Source organism: Prionailurus bengalensis, chromosome X (assembly GCF_016509475.1).
Source record: "Prionailurus bengalensis isolate Pbe53 chromosome X, Fcat_Pben_1.1_paternal_pri, whole genome shotgun sequence".
Taxonomy (NCBI): Eukaryota; Metazoa; Chordata; class Mammalia; order Carnivora; family Felidae; genus Prionailurus; species Prionailurus bengalensis.
The window spans coordinates 45,704,973-45,725,958 of record NC_057361.1 but is presented as its reverse complement, the minus strand read 5'-3'; the positions used below and the strand labels follow the sequence as shown (position 1 = coordinate 45,725,958).

General features: G+C 46.8%; 1 protein-coding gene across 20 annotated transcripts in view; it reads left to right on the top strand.

The window, feature by feature from the left end:
• LOC122477588 (protein FAM156A/FAM156B-like) overlaps window positions 1-20,669 on the top strand; it is a 47,274-nt gene extending 26,605 nt beyond the window's left edge. For 6 of the 20 annotated variants that reach the window (XM_043570749.1, XM_043570745.1, XM_043570750.1 and 3 more), the window contains 2 exons: window positions 8,639-8,902; window positions 14,323-15,754. In XM_043570749.1, the coding sequence (XP_043426684.1) occupies window positions 14,427-15,083 (657 nt within the window). In that variant the 5' untranslated portion in view covers window positions 8,639-8,902; window positions 14,323-14,426 and the 3' untranslated portion in view covers window positions 15,084-15,754. Of the gene's footprint in view, window positions 1-3,414; window positions 5,428-8,638; window positions 8,903-14,322; window positions 15,755-15,804; window positions 16,011-16,219; window positions 16,306-16,581; window positions 17,851-19,541; window positions 19,859-20,210 lie in introns of those variants that run through there. The other 14 variants (XM_043570757.1, XM_043570748.1, XM_043570742.1 and 11 more) reach the window with 8 other exon arrangements.
• Window positions 20,670-20,986: the final 317 nt, after the last annotated feature.

Here is a 20,986-nt window from a genome sequence, read left to right as displayed (position 1 = left end):
TGTTTTGTGTCTCTCCTCATATCTCGAGTTCCATAGGAGTTTGAATTCTGTGGGTGGTTTGATATTGTATGTCCAATGCATTGAGGTCTCCTAGCTGCCTTCTCTTGGGTCTGTATCTCATCCACTCCAGCTTCGAACAACCTGGCTTCCTAGTCTAGGCCATTGAGTCAATGTGGTTGGCTTCCCTCAGTGTGTCAATGGGATATTTTGGGTTTTGAGAGCCATAGTGGGAGGCCCATGAAGTATCTGGGAGTCTGTGTCTAGGGTATGATGCTTCAGAGATCTGGGTCCCAGGGTGAGGAAACTCGCCTCTGTCTTCAGTGCTTTCTTCCAGGGATTGACACTTCTGAGCCACATGAGTGTTTATAGAGAGCCTTTGTCACATACTGAAGTTCATACTTGAGGTATTTGTGGCCTCTTCCTGATGTTTCAGTCTGACAACTGTCCAGAAAGACAGAGCTTGATCTGAGTTGACTGACTGAACTCGTCTGTTCCAGCTCGTAACAACCTGTCTTCCTTGTCTAGACCATTGACTCTGTGTGGTTAGCTTCCCTGAGACCCTTCCCTAGGGTTGGGTTCTCCCAATCTTGAGCTTTAGCTTACCTATTTCATACAATCTCAAGTACAGTTTTAAGTGTAGTCCATATTCAACTAAAAACAGTAGAACCAGTGCTTCCCTAAAAAAAACTATTCACAAAACATTTTGCTGAATCCCAGGAGGTTCCAGGTAAGACACTCCAGTAGGAACTTGTTCACAATCTGCTCCTTACAATATGGAATTTTAAAAAATCTTTTCTCTCTGTTACTGGTAGCTTGAGAGGCTCGGGCAAGACAGGCAATTCACTTTTCGGTTTTTGACAAAACACCCTAACACTCACACGCGTGTGCACATAGACACACACACACACACACACACACACACACACACGACCCACCCAATACACACATTAGTAGTCAATGTAAGGAAATTGTATTGGAAATGTAAATGGAATTCTGTGATTAATTATAAAGCCAAGTTTCTCATCACACTTATATGTCTGCTGCCCAGGATTGGCTGTTTTTCAGCAAACTGGACAACCAAACATGCCTTCTTTTTGTAAATATTATATATTGGAGCTTGTAATCTGATTACAACAGTCTAAATAATTGTATACCAGTGTAGGAATGACAGAGCCTATTTTTTGTATGTCACCTCCTAGACAGAATTCCTCAGATGGTTTAATACAGGAAGTGATGCCAAGGAAACAGACTGTTTCTGAACCCGTGGAACACGGACTGGAGCCCAGTTATGGCCTGGGGGCGGGGGGGGGGTTGTCTAGCAATGCCCATGGGAAGTGTCAATCTCATCTCCACTAAATATGGCATCCCCAATTAGAGAAAGAGAAATATGCCACACACAGGTTGTCAAACCTCAGTTCTGACACTGCAGAGGCAGGCTTCTGAGAAAAACAGCTGTTCTTTCAGAGAGCACTGCTCTTGTGTGGCGCAGAAAGAACGGTGGTCCTGTGACACGAATGCACACCCGGCTTGTTCTAGGGAGATTCTCCCTCTTTTATTCTTAGGTTCCCGCTTTTGCTCTCATGCATGTTCTTTCCCGGGATCCTGTTCTTTCCATCCCTGCGCCAGCGCACCCCCTCCTATCCTCAGCCCCAGGTCTGAACCCCCACCTCCCCAGAAGAGAAGGGCTAAGACCACCGAGAGGGGAAGACCTCCCGACTTCCTAGAGAGACCAGCCACAGGAAGAGGGGCTGCGGGACTGCGTGTGACATCACAGACATGGGACACTATGGAGAAGCCGGGTGCTCCTTAACCTTCCTCCGGCTGCACGGGACAGGGAGGGACAACGGGGTGCCCCGGGGTGAAGTGGCTTCCTCTCCGTGGGCCATGGCGTGGGTACTTGGGATCCGGGACTTGTAACCACGCAGGGAGTAGAGAAGGTTGAACCCACCCCAGAGTGACTGTGGCGCACCTGAGTGACTGCACAGGATACATATTTCCCGAGGTGGCAGGGAGAGTTTCCAGGCGCTGCAAGTGACGAGTGACGTTGGGTTACTTCCTTTGTAGGGCGCACGCGTGGCAGGAAGTACCACTTTCAGATCTTTGTGTTCTTACCGGTCGTTTTTGCATGCGTGCATACTAGGAAAGACAAAAACCAAACTAGTACAGCACCTCACTATTCAGGTTGTTGCAATGCTGAGAGCAGCCCAGATCTGAACATCACACGGTCTCCGCAGGGTGGTTTTGCCTTTTTTTCCCCTAAGGATTGAGTAGACCCATTATAGTGGGGGAGACTTAAGGTAGGATGTTTCTGCATTCAGGATTAGTCTCCACGAACAAGAAATGTTTCTCTCTGTGTCTAGCTAGTTTCAGGAGGGCTGACTTCTGATCTCAGTTACATCAGGGAGCTGCAGGGACTGTGTGTCTGGCCCAATCAGCAAAAGGAGAAAGGTCTGTGTTTGGCCTTGTCGCATGTAAACCCAGGAGCCACCCGACAGACATATGGTAGGGCGTGACAAAGCATGAGGAGCAAGCCTTTTCTAGGTTAAAGGGGGGAAGAGTGGTCTTTTGCGATAAGCCATTTCTGAAACATGAAACCCTGTCGAGATTTCTTGACTGTGGCTCTCTTCAGGGCTCGAGTGAAGTTCAACATTGTCTACAGGGTAAAAATGAGCATGGCATGTTTCGTGCCTGTCCAAGCAGAAAGCTAGATGAGCAGAGATTCTCTTTTTAACCCTGGAAGTAATCTACACTTGAAGAGCACTTTATAGTTTTAAAAGGTAGTATTTTCTTGATCTAAAAGAAGGAGGCAACCATGAGTCATTATCCTAGAATAGGATCATCATCCTCATCTTACAAATGAGGAAACTGACCACAGGGAGGTGAAGTAACCTGCCCAGAGTCACACAAGGAGTAAGTGATGGGGCCCTGATTCAAGTCTTGGTATATATGGCTTCACCACCTGCCTGCAATACAGGCACACACTGTTGGTTTCCAGATCCACACATCCGGCTCTCTCCTGTCCCCTAACTTCACACCTGAGACAACTGACAGGCTCACAGACAGATTGCACTCAACAGGTGCTAGGCACTCTCTGGGACTCTGTAAAGATGACTTTACAGAGAAGAGAACTGTTGGAGAAAGTAGGTCCCTCTGAGGGAGTGAGGCTACAAGAAGAAGAGTGGAGGGCCTGAAGGGGGGCTGTTTCTTTGAGGGACAAACTGACGGGCTAACATATCACACGTGATAAACACATTTCTTTTGATTGTTTGTTTTAATGTTTATTTATTTTTGAGAGACAGAGCACTAGCAGGGGAAGGACAGAGAGCCAGGGAGACACAGAATCCCAAGCAGTCTCCAGGCTCTGAGCTGTCAGCACAGAGTCCAGCGTGGGCCCCGAACCCACAAGCCACAAGATCATCACCTGAGCCGAAGTCAGACGCTTAACCTTAACTGAGCCACCCAGGTGCCCCTAAACACATTTCTTTGCATTAATTGTTTTTCTTTTAGCACTGCCAAAACACACTGCATGTTGAAAATACACACGGCAGGTAAGTAAAGCCAACCAATACATGGATAAGCAGAGAGACTCCCGTTTTGCCTAGGGACTGCCTAACTTGAAAACAGCATTCTGCTGTACAAGTAGAGAACATTATCGGGGACTAAATGAATCAGAAATTAGCTGCGTTTTCTAATTATTAGCATCATTCTCCTATTACAGAGGATGCATCTTAGGCACAGAGAGGCTAGGTCAGCTCCCCCAAGTCACTGAGGTACTAAGTGGTTGAGCCCCACAGGCAAGGATACACAACATGTCCAAAAGTGAACGCACCTGCACCCACCCCCACTCCCCATGCATCGGCATCTCCTCCAGTGTTGCCTAACCCAGTGAAAAGCAGCCTTCTACCCAGCTGCTTCGGCCAGCGACTCTTAGAGCCGTCCTTCCTTGCTGCCTCTCTCTCACCACCCCCTCAAACACCAAGTCCGTCCAGTCCAACCTCCTACGTCCTTCAAAATAAGATCTTGACACTTACTTCCATCACTACAGTTAGTTCCCTAGGCCACATGACCCTCCTCTCTGCTTGATAACTACCACCAATATTAACCCTTGGCCACAAATTTCTTCATCCCGCTACCTGAGGGGCCATTCTTAAATCCTAATCTGGTCTTGTGTACCCTGCTCAAAACTCTGCAGGGTCTTCCTGCTGTTCTTGGGATAACGTCCAGCCTCCTGGACCAGGCACAGCAGGCCTTGCCTACCCTCAAATGCCTCATCTTCAGCAGATGGCCTCCTCTACCCCCACTTCATATTCCAGCCAACTTAAACCTCTTTCTGTTCAGTAGATGGCCACTGGGCTTGGGCACTCTCTCTCCTCCCTGCGTCTCCTGTCCCCTGCCTTCATTTGCCTGATTCCTACTGATGTTCAAGCTATCAGGTTAAGTAGAGAGCGATTTCCATTTAACCCTAGGAATCCCTGGATGAAACGGCACTGTTAATAAAACTTTTTACTGAAAAGTGATGGAGATTTCATTATAAATTCTCCCAAATAGATGTTTTACCCTGGTTCACAGTGAGTTAATTGGAGATGCAATCTGACAGCACAGTTGTTCTGGAAAAGGCTTCCTTGCTAGGAATAGGATGACACACAGCAAAGATCTCATCTCCTTTCATATGGATCCTTTGATGCACTTGGACACGGAGTTTGGAATGTGTCACAAACTTTCCCAATGTGAAGGGGCCCTGCCTTCCAGTGAGGAGGGATAAGCAGAAACGTGGAAAGAATATGTCACTTTATGGCACCTTTGACCCAAGAAATTAAATGCCTTCCACTACCTCCCTTGGACTTTGTTTTGATAATGTTTCACTCGGAGTTGCAGTCTGAGTTTCTGTTGGGACAAGAGAAAGTGTACTAACTAATCTTCCCTTTACAAGAGGTTTGGTCTGTTAGTCCCTGTGGCCATCAAGGAGGCAAAGATCAGCTGCTGCTCACTATTGGAGCCCTCTAAGGGATCCTGACAGTGCCTTCATAGAACTCCTTAGGGGTCCCTACCAGGTGCCAGAAACCCCTGGAGGAAAGTTTGTCAGTTCCTGTGGGGTCCAGTGGGCAGCAGCACCCCCTGCTGGTTCTGTCTTGTCATAGACTCAACTGTGAGCATTAACCTCATTCACTGTAACTCCTCTGCCTAGGCATGAAATGAAGTGTGTCCCTTGGACAAGAGAAAAGATGGAACCACCAGTCCAGCCACCACCACAACCCCCAAACCCGAACCTCAGCCAGAGGCGTGGACTAGAGTCCCAGGGTCCTGGCATACTTGCTCCATGCTGACATGTCCCTAACACAGGACACGGTGTGACTGTCTCTTCTGCAGCCTGGCTGTTGAGGAGCTCAGCTGTGCTGGTATATACAGTTTTATTACCCAAAAACTCAGGTAAGTGTCAAAGCCCACTGTCTGTAGACAAGGAAACAAACGGAAAGGTTTAGGTCGCTGGTGCAGGAAAGGGTGGATCTGGGCATCACACCTCCATTTCGCCTGACTCCAAAGCCCGACTTTGCACTCACAGTGATATTCCTGGATTGTGTTTCAGCTGCTGAAATGCATATATTGTTCCAGTATTGTATAGTCATCATGGTCCCAACACCTGTCCACCTTGAAATGGAGGTACTCAGCAACCTTGAAAGGTTCTAAGATTTTGTGTCTGTCCTCTGATGAGCTGCCCTGAAGCCAACAGACCTGGAGTCCCTTGGCATGGAAGGCTTGCCTCAGAACCAACAGCCAAGCAGGACTTCAATGTCCAGGGCTCCCCCCGTGGAGTGGTACTTTGCCATGTTAGAGAGCCTTTGCAAGCAACCCCACCACCCAAATTAGGTCTCTACCTGTCTCACTGGTGACCAGGTATTACGAATTGAGAGGCAAGCAGAGGAAGTGCTTTTAGTAGCTGCATCACAGCCGTAGCACTGACCAGACCCCACTGGTGATTTGAAGCCCAGTAGCCCAAGGACTGCAGTCCGACTCTAACTAGGTGTCTCTCTGTTCTTCGGCGTGCATGTCTGTACACTGTGGGTGAGCAAAGTGCCTGTGTCATCAGCCTCCCCAGCCTTGAGAGGTGTGTCCTGACCAAACACACACACATACACTTAAGTAGGGGTAAGAGGCCCTGCTCTGTGTCCCTAAGGTACTGTGATTTCAATTCTGCCACCGCTCTTCTCACACAATGTGCAGTGGTCATCTGCTTGCAGACTATACCCTGTGTGATCCCTGTGTCCCCACTGAGTCCAGTGAACTGACACATGAATTCGGGTGGTGCTTAGAACATGTTTCTTCAGCGAAGGAGGGACCTCCACCCAGGGTCCTTCATCCCAAAGGGCAGCTCGTGTACCGGTTATGACACAGGAGGATGGAGTAAACAGGACATCTCTGTACTCAGATTCTCTGTGAGGAGGAGGAAGATTGGATTTTTTGTACCAGCTCTAATTCCAGAAACTTAAAGAGGCTCTAAAGGGATTTTCAATGTGTGGGTCACTGTTGCCCCGTCGGCCACAGTTCTGGTCTCACAATGGAACTTGGGTCAAGATCCTTGGAGCTCCAGGCAACTCAGAGAATGTTTTCCAAGTCCCGAGCGACTGGTGCACAGAGTAGGTGCCCACAGTGATCTGTCCAGTAGGTGGATTGTTGAGTGAATTAAGGCTGCTAGTTAAATATGGGATGCTCTGGCAAGAGCACAAATCCCCTTGGGGGACGGGACATGAGCACACGGGTGAAGGCTGTGTCAATCCAGGTGACTGCTGTCAGCCTCACAAGAAGGCGCTCCTCCTCACTGTCCTTCCAGCTCTTTGTCCAAACCTGCCTCTTCTCTAAGTGGTCCTCTCCATGTCCCTTCTCTGCCTAACTTACAGCCCGATACAGGCTGTCATTCGGCATCTGTGATCCTTGGGTGTCCTTTGCAGTCCAGCTGACTGAACAGAAGCTGACTCAGCACAGCAGGATCTAGTGCCTGTCACCCGTTGTTCTCCCCTGGTTTCTGTTAGGCTCTCACTCCCTTCCCCTACCCCCCAGCTGCTCCAGCCTTCTGGCAGTATCTGCACTGTTTCTGGAAGCCTCTGCCTCAGACACTTCTTCCCAACTGTTCCCTCTTGACAGGAAAGTCCTGACCCCAGAAATGTGCTTGTCAGATTCCTCTCCCTGTTCACAATGTTTGTTGAAAGGTCACCTCTTCGTGAACCCTGAATTCACACCCTTGGGGATACTTTCTAGGTTCTGCTTTTGGGGCTGACAGATCATCTGGAGAGGCATTGCCAGCAAACGTGTGGGCGCCTGGGTCTAAGAGACAAAGAGTTTGTCTAGAACCAAAGAGAAGAACCTGGAGAATGTCCTAATATTCTGACTAAAAGGCAGAGGGGCACCCAAGAAAACGGGAGGTCAAATTATCACCGAAGGCAGGCCAGCCCCTGAGCAGCTCCTCAAACGAGTGGAATTGTGTTCATGCATCACTTGTAGCCTGAACCATGGGCCCTGAATGCTGAGGAAAGATCCCTGCTCTCCAGTAGCCATAGTCTGACCAGAAACTCAGAGGATAAGGCCCTGCCTGCAATAGCTGAGTGCCTGTTGTCTTTGGGGCCACTATGTCCAGACCTGGCCATGCAGCTTCTGTTGTTCTAAGATGGGGATGGCAGTACCTGCCTTCCTTGCTTCCAGGGCTCTTCTGACAAGCACAGGACGGAAAGCAAGCGCGCGCGCGCACGCGCGCGCACACACACACACACACACACACACACACACACACACACAGATCAGAGAACTGGAAAGAACCTAGGTCCTTGATGGCATCACCAGACCCCAGAATATGCCCCGCCTGCACCCACCCTTACTTCTGATTTCATTGTATGATTGTGAATTGCCTTTGTGATTAGACCTGTTTGAGGAGGGGTTTCCTCTTTACTCACAGCACAAAGCAGACTTCTGGATATGGGGAGCATCGTGGGGTTTGGTTTTCTTTTCTGTGGGAGCCATGTCGTGTCGTGGGTAAGGGCACAAGCTCTGTTCCTAAACAACCTTCCTTCCAACTCAGTTCTGCCACTTGCAGTCCTGTCATTTTGAGAAATGTACCTGGCCCTGTGCCTTACTATCCTCACCTGTGAAATGGGCTTATTATTCTTAATAGTGACAATACCAAGCAGAGAGGGTTGCATTTGTGAATACATAATGACGTAATGCAAGTATGGTTCACAGAATTGCATCTGCCACATTCCCTATCTTTACACCTACTGACGCTGCCATGGGAGAGGTGGCAGGTCAGGCTTTACACCACGTGAGCTAGAGCAAAGAACATAAAGATCACATTACACGTCTGTGTTCAGCCCTGGAAACTCTCCTCCTCTGCCATACATTCTCATCCTTTGCGTCATGCACGGACGATCCGTCACCAGAAGGCTGACTCTCCCACCTGGGGACCACAAATACACACCGTCTTACACTGTGTGCATCAATTCAGTACACTCCAGTTATGTCCTCAGATAGCCTGTCCTGGTGCCGGGGTGGGGGTGGGGGGTACCCCAGGGCAGGTAACGGAGCACATGATGTTCCCTTACACCCACACGGCATCGGAAGCTGTCTGCATCCTAGTGCCTGCCTTTCTTTCCAGACTCGCCTCCCTCCGCCCTAAAATTCGGATTACACTCACACTGGATTCCAGGGCAGACCCTGCCACTTCAGTCTCTCTCCTTCAGCCTCAAATTCCTCCTGGTTAAAGGCAATAATCCTGCCTACTCAAGGTTTGTTGGGAGACTTCCAGGAGACAACAAATGTAAAACACCTAGCTGACATTAGCTGGCACATGGAAGGCGCTGGATAAGAAACAGCATTATCTGTTTCGCTTCTTTAATCCACAGCACCTGGAATGCAAAGGGTAAGATTTCCTCCTTTTATACGGCTGAATAATATCCCATTGTATAGATGTGTCACACTTCCTTTATCCATTCCACTGTCGATTGACAGGATTGTTGTTTCCATTATCCTGGCTACTGCGATTAATGCTGCAGTAAATATGGGAATGCAGACATCTCTGTGAGAGGCTGGCTTGAGTTCTTTTGGATATATGCCCAGGAGTGGGATGCTGGATCAGATGATGGGTTTTTTGGGGGTTGGTTTGTGGTTTGTTTGTTTGTTTGTTTTTAGTTGTTTTGGAGGGGACATCTGGATATGAACAAGATCATATGATAGTTTTAATTTTTTGAGGAACCTCCATACTGTTTTCCATTGTGGCTGCACCAGTTGCGTTCCCACCGACAGCGTACGACAGTTCCAGTTTTCTGCATATTCTCCAACACTTGTGATCTGCTCTTTGTTTGTTTGACAATAACCATCCTCACGTGTCACATGTGTGACATGACATCTCATTGTGGTTTTGATTTGCCTTTCCCTAATGCTTAGTGAAGGGGAGCATCATTTCATATACCTTTTGGCCATTTGTATGTCTTCTTTGGAGAAATGTCTATTCAGATCCTTTGCATATTTTTAAATTGGTTTGTTTGTTTTAACTATTGAGTTAGAAAAGTTTGTTATAAATATTGAAAATTAACCCTTATCAGATGCATGGTTTGCACATCTCTGCCCATTTTGTAGATTGCCTTTTCGGTTTGTTGATGTTTTCCTTTGCTGTGCAGAAGCTTTTAAGTTTGATGTAGTCCCACTTGGCCGTTTTTGCTTTTTCATGACTGCTTTTGGTGTCGTTTCCATGAAATCACTTGCCAAGACCCGTGTCGCACAGATGTTCCTTTATGTTTTCTTCCAGGAGTTTTACAGTGTCACGTCTTATACTTAATCTTCAATCCCTTTGGGGTTGATTTTTGTGTGTGGTGTAACGTAGGGTCCAATATCGTCCTTTTTGTACGTGGGTGTCCAGGTTTCCCAGCACCATTTGTCCAAGAGACTGTCCTTTCCCCATTGCGTATTATTGGCACCCTTGTCAAGATCAGCTGACTGTACATGCGTGGGTCTATTTCTGGGTTCTCTTCTGTCCCATTGGCCAGTGTCTGTCTTTCTGTCACTACCACACTGATTTACTTACTGTAGCCTTGAAATATGTTTTGAAATGAGGAGGGTGGGTACTTCCAACTTTGTTCTTCCTCCAGGTTGCCTTGGCTATTCTGGGTCTTCTGTTGTTTCATATGCATTTTAGGATTGTTTTTCTAAAATTGTTTTCCTAAAATTGTTTACTGAAAAATGCCATTTGGTTTTGAGAGGAATAGCATTGAGGCTATCATTTTTCTTTTTAATCTTTCATCTTCAACTATAGATTACATTGATTGATTAATCAATTATATTCTAAATCTGAGGATTGCATTAGTTGGTTTTCAATTATTGAACCACCTTTGCTTTCCTGAGCTAACCCACTTGATCATGCTGTTTTTCCTTTGAATATATTGCTGGATTCCATCTGCTAGTATTTTGTTGAGGAATTTTGTGCTTGTGCTAAGGAAGAATATTGGTCAGTACTTTTCTTGGTATCAGTGAAATGCTAGCCTCATAAAATCGCTTGCAAGTATTTCCCCCACTTCTGTTTCCTGGAGGACATTGTGTAGAATTTGTGTGTGGGTGTTTTTATTCCTGTCGATATTTGGTAGAATTCACTGGTGATACCATGTGGGATTTTCATCATAGGCTTTTAACAACTGATTCAATTTCTGTAAATGGTTCTGAAATATGCATGTTCTTTCACCTTGGGTAAGTTTTGGTGGCTTATGGTTTTTGAGTAATCAATCCATTTGCACATTGTTGCATTTATGTATGGAGATTTTCATGTAATATTAATAATATCGTTTCTCTCATATTTCCTGGGTCTCTAGGGAAGTCTCCTCTTTCATTCCTGTTGTTAGTAACCAATTTCTTCTCTCTCTCTCTCTCTCTGTCTCTCTCTCTCTTTCCAGTTTTATTGAGATATAATTGACAGCACTGGATAAGGTATAAAGGATAATAATCAGACTCACATATATCATGAAATGGTTACCATAGTAAGTTTAGTTGACATCCACCATCTCAGAGACACAAAAAGAAGAAAAAGAAACCAATGTTTTCCTTGTGAAGGGAACTCTTAGGATTTACTCTCTTAACAGCTTTCATTTATATCACATAGCAGTGTTAACTATAGTCATCATGTTGTACATTATATTTCGTTATTTATCTTATTTTTCTTATACCTGGAAGTTTGTTTCTTTTGGCCATCATCCTCCAATTTTCTTCTCCCTCCCCAAATCACCACCTCTGACAACCACAAATCTGATAGCTTTTTCTGTATATTTGGAAGTTTCCTTTTCAATTCCATACATAAGTGAGATAATGCCCTCAAGGTCCAACTATGTTGTCACAAATAGCAGGATTTCCTCCTTTTTATGGCCAGATAATAGTGTGTGTGTGTGTGTGGGTGTGTGTGTGGGGTGGGTGTGTGTGTGTGTGTGTGTGTGTGTGTGTGTGTGTGTGTGTATGTGTCTGCGTGTCTGTGTATTTACTTGATCCATTTATCTATCAAAGATGCTTAGGCTGTGTCGATATCTTGGCTATTGTAAATAATACTGCTGTGGACATGGGGGTAAAGATATATCTTTGACATTGTGGTTTCATTTCCTTCAGATATACTATCAGAAGTGGAATGTCTGCATCATATGGTAGTTCTATTTTTAATTTTTTGAGAAACCTCCATACTGTTTTCCATAGTGGCTGCACCAATTTACATTCCCACCAACAGTACACAAGTATTCTTTATTCTGCACATGGAAGCTGGCATTTTTATCTCTTGTATTTTTGATGCTAGCCATTCTAACAGGTGTGAGGTGATAGCCCATTGTGCTTTTTATTTGCATTTCCCTGATGATTGGTGGTTTGCAGCAGCTCTTCCTGTACCCATTGGCCATTTGTACGTCATCTTTAGAAAAATGTCTGTTCATAGCCTTTACCCATTTTTATTTTATTTTATTTTTTTAATGTTTATTTATTTTTGACACACAGAGAGAGGCAGAGCACGAGCAGGGGCAAGGACAGAGAGGGAGAGGGAGACACAGAATCAGAAGCAGGCCCCAGGCTCTGCGCTGTCAGCACAGAGCCCGACGCGGGGCTCGAACTCACGGACCGTGAGATCATGACCTGAGCTGAAGTTGGATGCTCAACCGACTGAGCCACCCAGGCACCCCATCTTTACCCATTTTTAAATTCGATGATTAGTTGTTGTTTTTTTTCAGTTTATTTTGTTTTGTTTTTGCTGTGGAGATGTATGGGGTCTTTATATTTTGGATATTAAATCCTTGTCAGATATACGGTTTGCAAATATTTTCTCCCATTCCATATGCTGTCTTTTCACCTTGGTGGTTTCCTTAGTGTGTAGCTCTTTAGTTAGATGTAGCCCCACTTGTTTTTGATTTTGTTGTTTGTGCCTTGGGTGGTATATCCAAAAATCCATTGCCAAGACCCGTGTCAGGGAGCTTTGTCGTTATGTATTCTTCTAGCAGTTTTAGTTTCCAGTCTTACATTTAAGCCTTTAATCCATTTCAAGTTAACTTTTGTGAGTGTAAGATAGGAATCCAGCTTTATTCTTTTACATGTGAATAGTTCATTCTCCCAGCAGCATTTATTGAAGAGACTGTCTTTTATCCATTGAGTATTCTTGACTCTGTTGTCAAATATTAGTTGGCCATACATGCATGGGGTTACTTCTAGGCTCTCGATTCTGTTCCGTTAGCCCACGTGTCAGTTCTTATGCCAGTAACACACTGTTCTTATTACTCTAGCTGTGTAGTATGGCTAGAAGTCAGAAGTGTGATGTGTCTTCTTTGCTCTTCTCCTTTTTTTTCTTCTTCAGTCCTGTAGAGGTTTATCAATTTTATTGATTATTTCAAAGAAGCAACTCTTTAAAAAAACGTTTACGTGGGCGCCTGGGTGGTGCAGTCGGTTAACCGTCCGACTTCAACCAGGTCACGATCTCGCGGTCCGGGAGTTCGAGCCCTGCGTCAGGCTCTGGGCTGATGGCTCAGAGCCTGGAGCCTGTTTCCGATTCTGTGTCTCCCTCTCTCTCTGCCCCTCCCCCGTTCATGCTCTGTCTCTCTCTGTCCCAAAAATAAACGTTGAAAAAAAAATTAAAAAAACAAAACAAAAAAAAATGTTTACTTATTTATTTTGGGAGATAAAGAGCGTGTGAGTGGGGAAGGGGCAGAGGGAGAGGGAGAGAGAGAATCCCAAGCAGGCTCTACAATGTCAGCGCAGAGCCTGACATGTGGCTCAATCCCACGAACCTCGAGATCATGACCTGAGCTGAAATCAAGTGTCAGACGCCTGACTGAGCCCGCCAGGCGCCCCATCAAAGAAGCAACTTTTTTTTTTAACGTTTATTTATTTCTGAGACAGAGAGAGACAGAGCATGAACAGGAGAGGGTCAGAGAGAGAGGGAGACACAGAATCTGAAACAGGCTCCAGGCTCCGAGCTGTCAGCACAGAGCCTGACGGGGGGCTCGAACTCACGGACCGCGAGATCATGACCTGAGCCGAAGTCGGATGCCTAACCGACTGAACCACCCAGGCGCCCCAAAGAAGCAACTTTTAATTTGAGTTTCTCTAATCTGTCTTGTTAGAAATTTCATTGATCTCTGTTCTTGTATTTTAGTAAAATTCTTATTGCTGCTTACTGAGGATTATGAAATGACTTCCATAGGTTTGAACATCCTTTTTACCTAGATGAAAGCCAGTGAATATTCAAAAGAATGTGTCACCATGGTGGAAATTTTAGCCATTGTCTCCTTTTGGAAAGTACATGGACACTTATGAGTATAGCAGATGCTGGTCACACATGGAGTGTTCTTAAAATTATGCTTGAATGGTTATAAAAAGTCGGCAGGGTCGACTGAGCTTGCGCCATGCTTCAGGCTCCCTATTCATTCATTCTCTCTCTGTCGTCTCTCTCTGTCTCTCTGTCTCTCTCTCTCTCTCTCTCTCCCTCTCCCTCTCCCTCTCCACCCCCCCTTTGCTCACTCGCGCCCTCTGTCTCTCTCTTTCAACAACAACAACAAAAAAAAAAGTGGGCAGGGGATTCACATGGTTGACTGCAGGGCACCATTTTTCATTACCTATGATGTGGTTTTGATGATTAATCTCACGCCTGAGATCCTGATTATATGCCATCCGAATTCTGAGCTTGGAAATGTATACTCTTATTTAAAAGCCCAGAATAAGGAGTAGGGCTCATTATTATCCCCATTTAACAGATAGGAAGCTGAGGCTCAGAAACGTTAAGTCAGGTGAATAATAATGGAGTTTTCTTTCTTCTTTTATCACCATTTGATGTAGTCTGGGTCCTTCTGGCCACACACCTCCCTTGCTAGCTTCCAGCTCTTTGACAACCTTTGTCTTCAGCTTGCTGTCTAGACCAAGGGCCAGGTGGAGCTGTGAGCATGGACCACACCTCCATGGATCCGCTCCGGAAATGCAGCTCAACACTGATTTCTGAGTCTTCCCCGATGATCTCTGAAGAGACCTCCCGGGAAGTCACGGCAGCCTCCTCTCCTTCCTTCTCGGAACTGCTTATGATGGGCCTGGGTGACCTCAAAACCAGTCCTGGCACCAAATACCCTGCCCCTCTTCCAGAGGGGCTGCTCCAGCAGCGCTACAGAGATGAGAAAACCCTACAAGAGAGGCGGTGGGAAAGGTCAGCGTCCCCTCAGAGGAAGAAAACCCTTCTGGGGCACATGAGACGGCGGCACCTCGATCAGGTGGCACCTTATCGGGTGGAGAGGAAAGCCAGGATCTCCTCCTCAGGTGATAGAGATCAGAACAGATTCAGATGCGAATGTCGATACTGCCAGAGCCATAGGCCAAATGTCTCTGGGATGTCTGCGGAGAGGAAAGGGGCCCCCCATGCTTCCTCCTGGGAGACACTGGTACAGGGCCTCAGCGGCTTGACCCTCAGCCTGAGCACCAGCCGACCTGGCCTGCTGCCCGAAGGGGTGCTCCAACAGCAGGAAAGAGACGAGAAGCTCCAACTGGAGATGCAGCAGGAAAGCAAAAGGATGTTTCAGAGGCTCCTAAAGCAGTGGTTGAAAGAAAACTGAGGCTCTCATCCTCACGTGACGCAGGTCTGAATGGCTCCAGACATGATCCTGAGCGTGGATTTCTTTTGGGGACCAACCAGTAAGCAGTCGTCAGAGAAGTGACAAGAGCAGCGTTGATGACTGAAAATTCGATCGGCGTGAGCCCTCATCCAATCCCAGGAAGGTTCTGTCTTTCCTACCTTGAATTTGTGGATCCCTGTGGGGCTTTCTATGGGACACCGCATACCCCAGGGGTCCGTAACTTCCTTATTATGGCTCCCGTGATGCATGTTGTCACTTTCCCACCCCGAACTCTGCCTCTCCTCCCTGCCTTGTTGTCAGTACGGTAGAGAGCTTCTCTGTAGCATGAATGCCCCGTTGATGATGGCCATGTGCTTTTGTGCCATTTCACGGACTGCCTCCCAGCAGCAGCACTGGTCTGCTGGAATGGACGTGTGCTGAACGGAGATCCACTTTCAAGAGACTGACGCTAAAGGAGGTGCAGAAAGGGACATGGAACTGGAACTTGGTGGTTCACTATTGTGTTGTCTGTGTAAGCCGTTATGAGTATGCTGAGCTAAGTGTAGAACATTGTTTCCCTGCTTTATAACACGGATGGTATTCCCCTCGAAGGAATTTCTGACCCGTTACCTCATCATCCTTGCCAAATAAATATACATATAAAAAAAACCCTAACTTTTGCATTCAGGTTCTTTATCCATATTGGGTTGTTCTTTGTCAGGTGTGAGGTCACCGCATTTAAATTCTAGAGCAGCAGATCACAGTTTATCAGGAGGTTTGGAGCCAGGCCCGGAGGGCACCAGGGAACACCATCGAGTCACCGTTTGCAGCCCCGCAGCACGAGCAGCCTTCGGATCATCCGGGCAGAGCAAGTGGAAGAGAGTCTTCCTGCCCACAGAGAGCTGGAAGCACAGCCCACTGCCCACGGTATGAGGTCCTGGGGGATGGTGCCGGCCCCCCTGGCGTAGCATCTCCAGGGGCTATACCTTGTTGCCCGGTGTCCCTGGGGTGGGGAATGCGAACAGCAGTTTTATGCCTGCATCACGGAGTCATTTCAGAGTTGTTTTGGGATTTACATGTGTGCCTTTTCATTTCAGGAGGCATTAATGAGGCATCATCCTTCTTCCTCTCCACAGATCCAGTGCTGTGTAACCCAGGAAGTGCCCGTGCAGTCCCTCTGAACTACAGAGAAAGTCTGCTTGCGCTCAGTCTCCGTAATTAGGTAATGTCCAGAGCCGTGTTGCTGCAAACATCTGTGAGTCTTCTGCAGACAGAAGTGGCGTCAGAGCAGGTGTGTTTATTATGTTCTGAACGTGTGATCTCTCCAGAGATCTTGGTGCTCAGGTGACCCTGCCAGGCTCGTGTCCCACTTGACAGGAGAAAGTAAACAAAGCAGGGATTTTCTTCCTTGAAACTCTGAGGCCTAAATTTACACTGGTCATTTGGGGTGTGGTTAGCAGGATAACATGCGCATTTCACTTTATTGATCTTGTCCTAGGTATCAGACAGTATTCTACATATCTCCATATATCAGCTTATGGAATCCACTCCCAGAACCCATCATTGAGCAAGACTTCGATCTCACTTTGTGTGTGAAAAGCAGAGTACAGAGAGGTCAGGTGAGTTGCTCAGTGTCGCAGAGGCACTGAAGGAGAGGGTGACAGGCAAACCTAGGCGGACTGAATTCAGAACATGACTCCTAACCAGCTCACCAACGTTAACCTCCATAGAGGCCAGGGGTGAAGTGCGGAGAACCAATGACTTTGGTGGACGTTTCCCAGCTGGAAGCCTCAGGTCTGATAAGATACCTCCTTGAATCCTCCCCATCCTCCTCCTTGAATGCACTAGGGCAGGGGCACTCCTACCCACCTGGCAGAGTTCAAGGAAGTCATAAAGAGATGTCTTTACCGCAGCAGCCACACCAACCACAGACAGATGTTTAGCCACTCGTTAAGGTTTCATCGTCTCACTCTTGCCTCCCCCACTCCACGCAAGGCTGGCTGCTGGGGTGGGGAAGTTTGGAGTAATCACAAGACAATCCTGGCCCTCGGGATTGAGCCTTTAATCAGGGAGACCTGTAACGCCCATACATGTGGCAAAGAGCCGTCATGGAGCCCCTCTGTGGCTCTGTGGCCAGGAGACGAGAGGGGTGAGAAGAAACGGGGTGGGGCAGTGTGGATGTGGGGCTTGCTGAAGGTGCTCCTGACCACCCTTACTCATGGCCTGCACTGGGGCACATGGGGAATGGGTGGGCAGGTGTGACTGACAGACCCAGTGGTACCATCCCACCCCTGCCTCAAAGTCATTGTCCCCTTGCCCACATATCAAGTGTATGTGGGTATCTGGGGGTCCCATCTGAGTCAGCACACGGTCCCAAGTTATAGACTAGGAGATGGAATCCACTAATGTCCAGAGATGTTCAGCATGTCAAATTCTGCATTTTTTTTAATGTTTATTTTTGAGAGAGAGAGAGAGAGAGAGAGAGAGAGAGAGGATACAAAGTGGGAGTGGGGGGGAGGGGCAGAGAGAGAGGGAGACACAGAATCTGAAGCATCAGCATGTCAAATTCTAGGCAAGAGGCAGAGGGAGAACCACCAGGAGGCAAGAAATACAGGGAGAGCATGGGGGTAGAGTGGAATGCTCAAATCAGAAATCTCAATGTACCTATCACAAGTAAAGAAATTGAATTTGTTATTTAACAACCTTCCCACTGGGGCACCTGGGTGGCTCAGTCAGTTGAGTGTCTGACTCATGGGATCGAGCCCTACTGTCAGTGCAGAGCCTGCTTGGGATTCTCTCTTTCCCTCTCTCTGACCCTGCTCCACATTCTCTCTCTGTCTCTGTCTCTGTCTCTCTGTCTCTCTCTCTCTCAAAATGAATAAATTTTAAAAATTGATTTAAAAACCTTCCCACAGAGAAAAGCCCTGGGCCTGCTGGCCTCATTGCTAAGTTCTGTTAAACTATAGGAAGAGATAATATCCATCCCTCATAGGCTGTTCCAGATAGAGAGGAGGAAGGAACATTTCCTAACTCATCCATTAGGACAATATTACCCTGCACCAAAGCCACACATGACAACACAAGAAACTATACACCAATATCTATCATTAACATCCATACATAAATCCTCAACAGAATAGCATATCAAATCCAACAACATTTGCAAGGGGAAAACCAACTAACCAAGTGAGATTTATCCCAGGGTTGCAATATCGCTTTAACATTCAAAATACAATTCGGGTCAACCAGCATAGTAATATATTGAGGACAGAAACCATGTGATCATCTTGATAGACAAAGACATTTGACAAAACTCGAGGCCCATTCGTGATAAAAATGCTCGTCCAACTACGGACAGAAGGGGATGTCCTCATTCTGATAGGGCTATCTACAAGAAAAATATGTCTCCTGTCACATATTTATTAGTGAATGAATGCTTTCCCGCTGAGATCCAGACCAAGGCAAGGATGGCGGTTCCCACCATTTCTGCCCGACATGGACTGAAAGTTTCAGCCAGCGCAATCATGCAAGGCAAAGAAACGAAAACATGGAGAAACTGGACACAAAAACTATGTCTGAGCAAAGACTTGTACTCAGATGTTCACAGCAGCATTATTCATAATCGCCAGAGAGCAAAACAGTGTAAAAAAGTCTGTCAGCTGGTCAATAGATAATCGAAATGTGGCAACCCATGCAGTAAGATGCCACTGATCTATGAAAAGGGATGAACTTCTGATTTCTGCTACAACGTGGATGAGCCCCCAGAGTGTTCAGCTACATGAAAGACACAGACACAAGAGTCCACTTAAAGCAGGAGTCAGTTTCTAGGAAATGCCCAGAAAGTGCAAACCTACAGAGATAGAAATTACATTAGACTCTGCCTCAGCCTGGAGGTAGTAGTGGGAAGTGAGCGCTGATGGGTACACAGGGTCTTTCTGGAGAGAAGGAAATGTTCTAAAACTGAACTGTGGCAATGGCTGCACGACTCTGTACATTTACTACAAGTCACTGCATTGGACTGTCTAACTGGGTGACACTGGTGTGTAATTAGAGCCCAATAAAGCCCTTTGGAAAATGTAATGCAAATGTCTAAGTAAGTCATGGTGGAAAAGGTATGCCATTGATTTTATAACACTAAGGAACTGTCCCGTCTCCCTTTCCATGTTCTGGGTCCTGCCTGCACGACCCATCATCACCTGCCTCCTCCCTGTGGGTGAGGTGCTCCCACCAGAATGAGTCACTGTGCACATTACAAAGGAATGCTGCTGAGTGCACACGTCTGTGCGTGTGTGTGTGTGTGTGTGTGTCTGTCTGTGTGTGTGTGTGTGTGTGTGTGCGCTCATGTGCAGGCACCCGCTGGGTGAACTTAATGGTTGGCTCAGAAATCCGTGGCTGGGGTCAGGCTCCTAGGGTCCATCCTGCATCTGAAAACCCACTTAGGAGTTTTCCTTTCTTCAGGAATCCCATGGACCTGGCTGCAGTTTCCCTGGTAACCAGCCTCATCCTTAGCTTTAACTTCTGGCCACAGGAAGATGTGTAGAGTGGGGAGGGGTGTTGTCCGCCCCCCACTGGGCCCCCTGCCGCACCCAGCAGCCCAGTGTGGAGACACAGCAGAGAGGTAACCAAGACAATGGAAATCCCACTGCCTCGAGGCCCTTCTCTCTCCCCTCTGCCTGCCTGAGTGTCATGTAAAGAAGGGGACGCAGATGCATAAACACACTCCTCTGTCCTGTAATTGTTCTAAGTGTGGCTGTAAAATAAATATGTCACAAACAGCTCCTGACTAATAAATACAGAAAGCAAACTGATGGCTGCTGCAGGGAAGGGGGTGGGTGGATGGGACAAATGGGTGAAGGGGAGTGGGAGATACAGGCCTTCAGAGAAGGAGGAATGAATAAGTCATTGCATCAGAGGCATAACACAGGGAATGTCGTCAGTTGCTGTCATAGCATTGTATGGTGACAGATAGTGGCTACACTTGTGGTGAGCAGAGCATAACACTAGACATGTTAAGTCCCTGTGATATACACCTGTGACTAATGTAACATTGTGTGTCAACTTTACTCATGTAAAAAAAAAATAGCTCTTGAAAGAAGACACATAAGGAATTTTTTTTTTTAATTTCAGTGGTAACACACATGGCTCTAAAGTTCAAGATTCTATTTAAACCAGGACAGGTGAAGCTCAGAGATGCTTCTCAACACCATCTGTGCATCAGATCTTTCCTGGAGCAGTTTAGAATGACTCAACACCTAAAAAACAGACAATCCAGTTAAATATGGGCAGAAGTCATGAACACACATTTCTGCAAAGAAGACATACTGACGGTTAATGGACATATGAATAGATAATAGGTACCGATCATCATAGGGAAATGCAAATCAAAACCACAATGAGCTATCACCTCACACCTGTCAGAATGGCTAAATTCAAACACACAAGAGACAACAGGTGTCAGCGAGTGTCTGGAGAAAGGACCCCTCCTGCACTGTTGCTGGGAATGCAAACTGGTGCGTCTACTGTGGAAAAGTATGGAGGTTCCTGAAAAAGTTAAAAATAGAACTACCCTAAGATCCAGCTATCGCCTACTGGGCATTTACCCCCCGAAATACCAAAGCATTGAGGCGCCTGGGTGGCTCAGTCAGTTAGGTGTCCAACTTCGGTTCGGGTCATGATCTCGCAGTTTGTGAGTTCGAGCCCAGTGTGGGGCTCTGTGCTGACAGCTCAGAACCTGGAGCCTGCTTCGGATTCTGTCTCCCTCTCTGCCCCTCCCCTGTTCGTGCTCTCTCTCTTTCCCTCCCTCTCTCTCAAAAATAAACATTTAAAAAATTGTTAGCAGCACCTGGGTGGCTCAGTCGGTTAACTGTCCAACTCTTGGTTTTGGCTCAGGTCATGAACTTGCA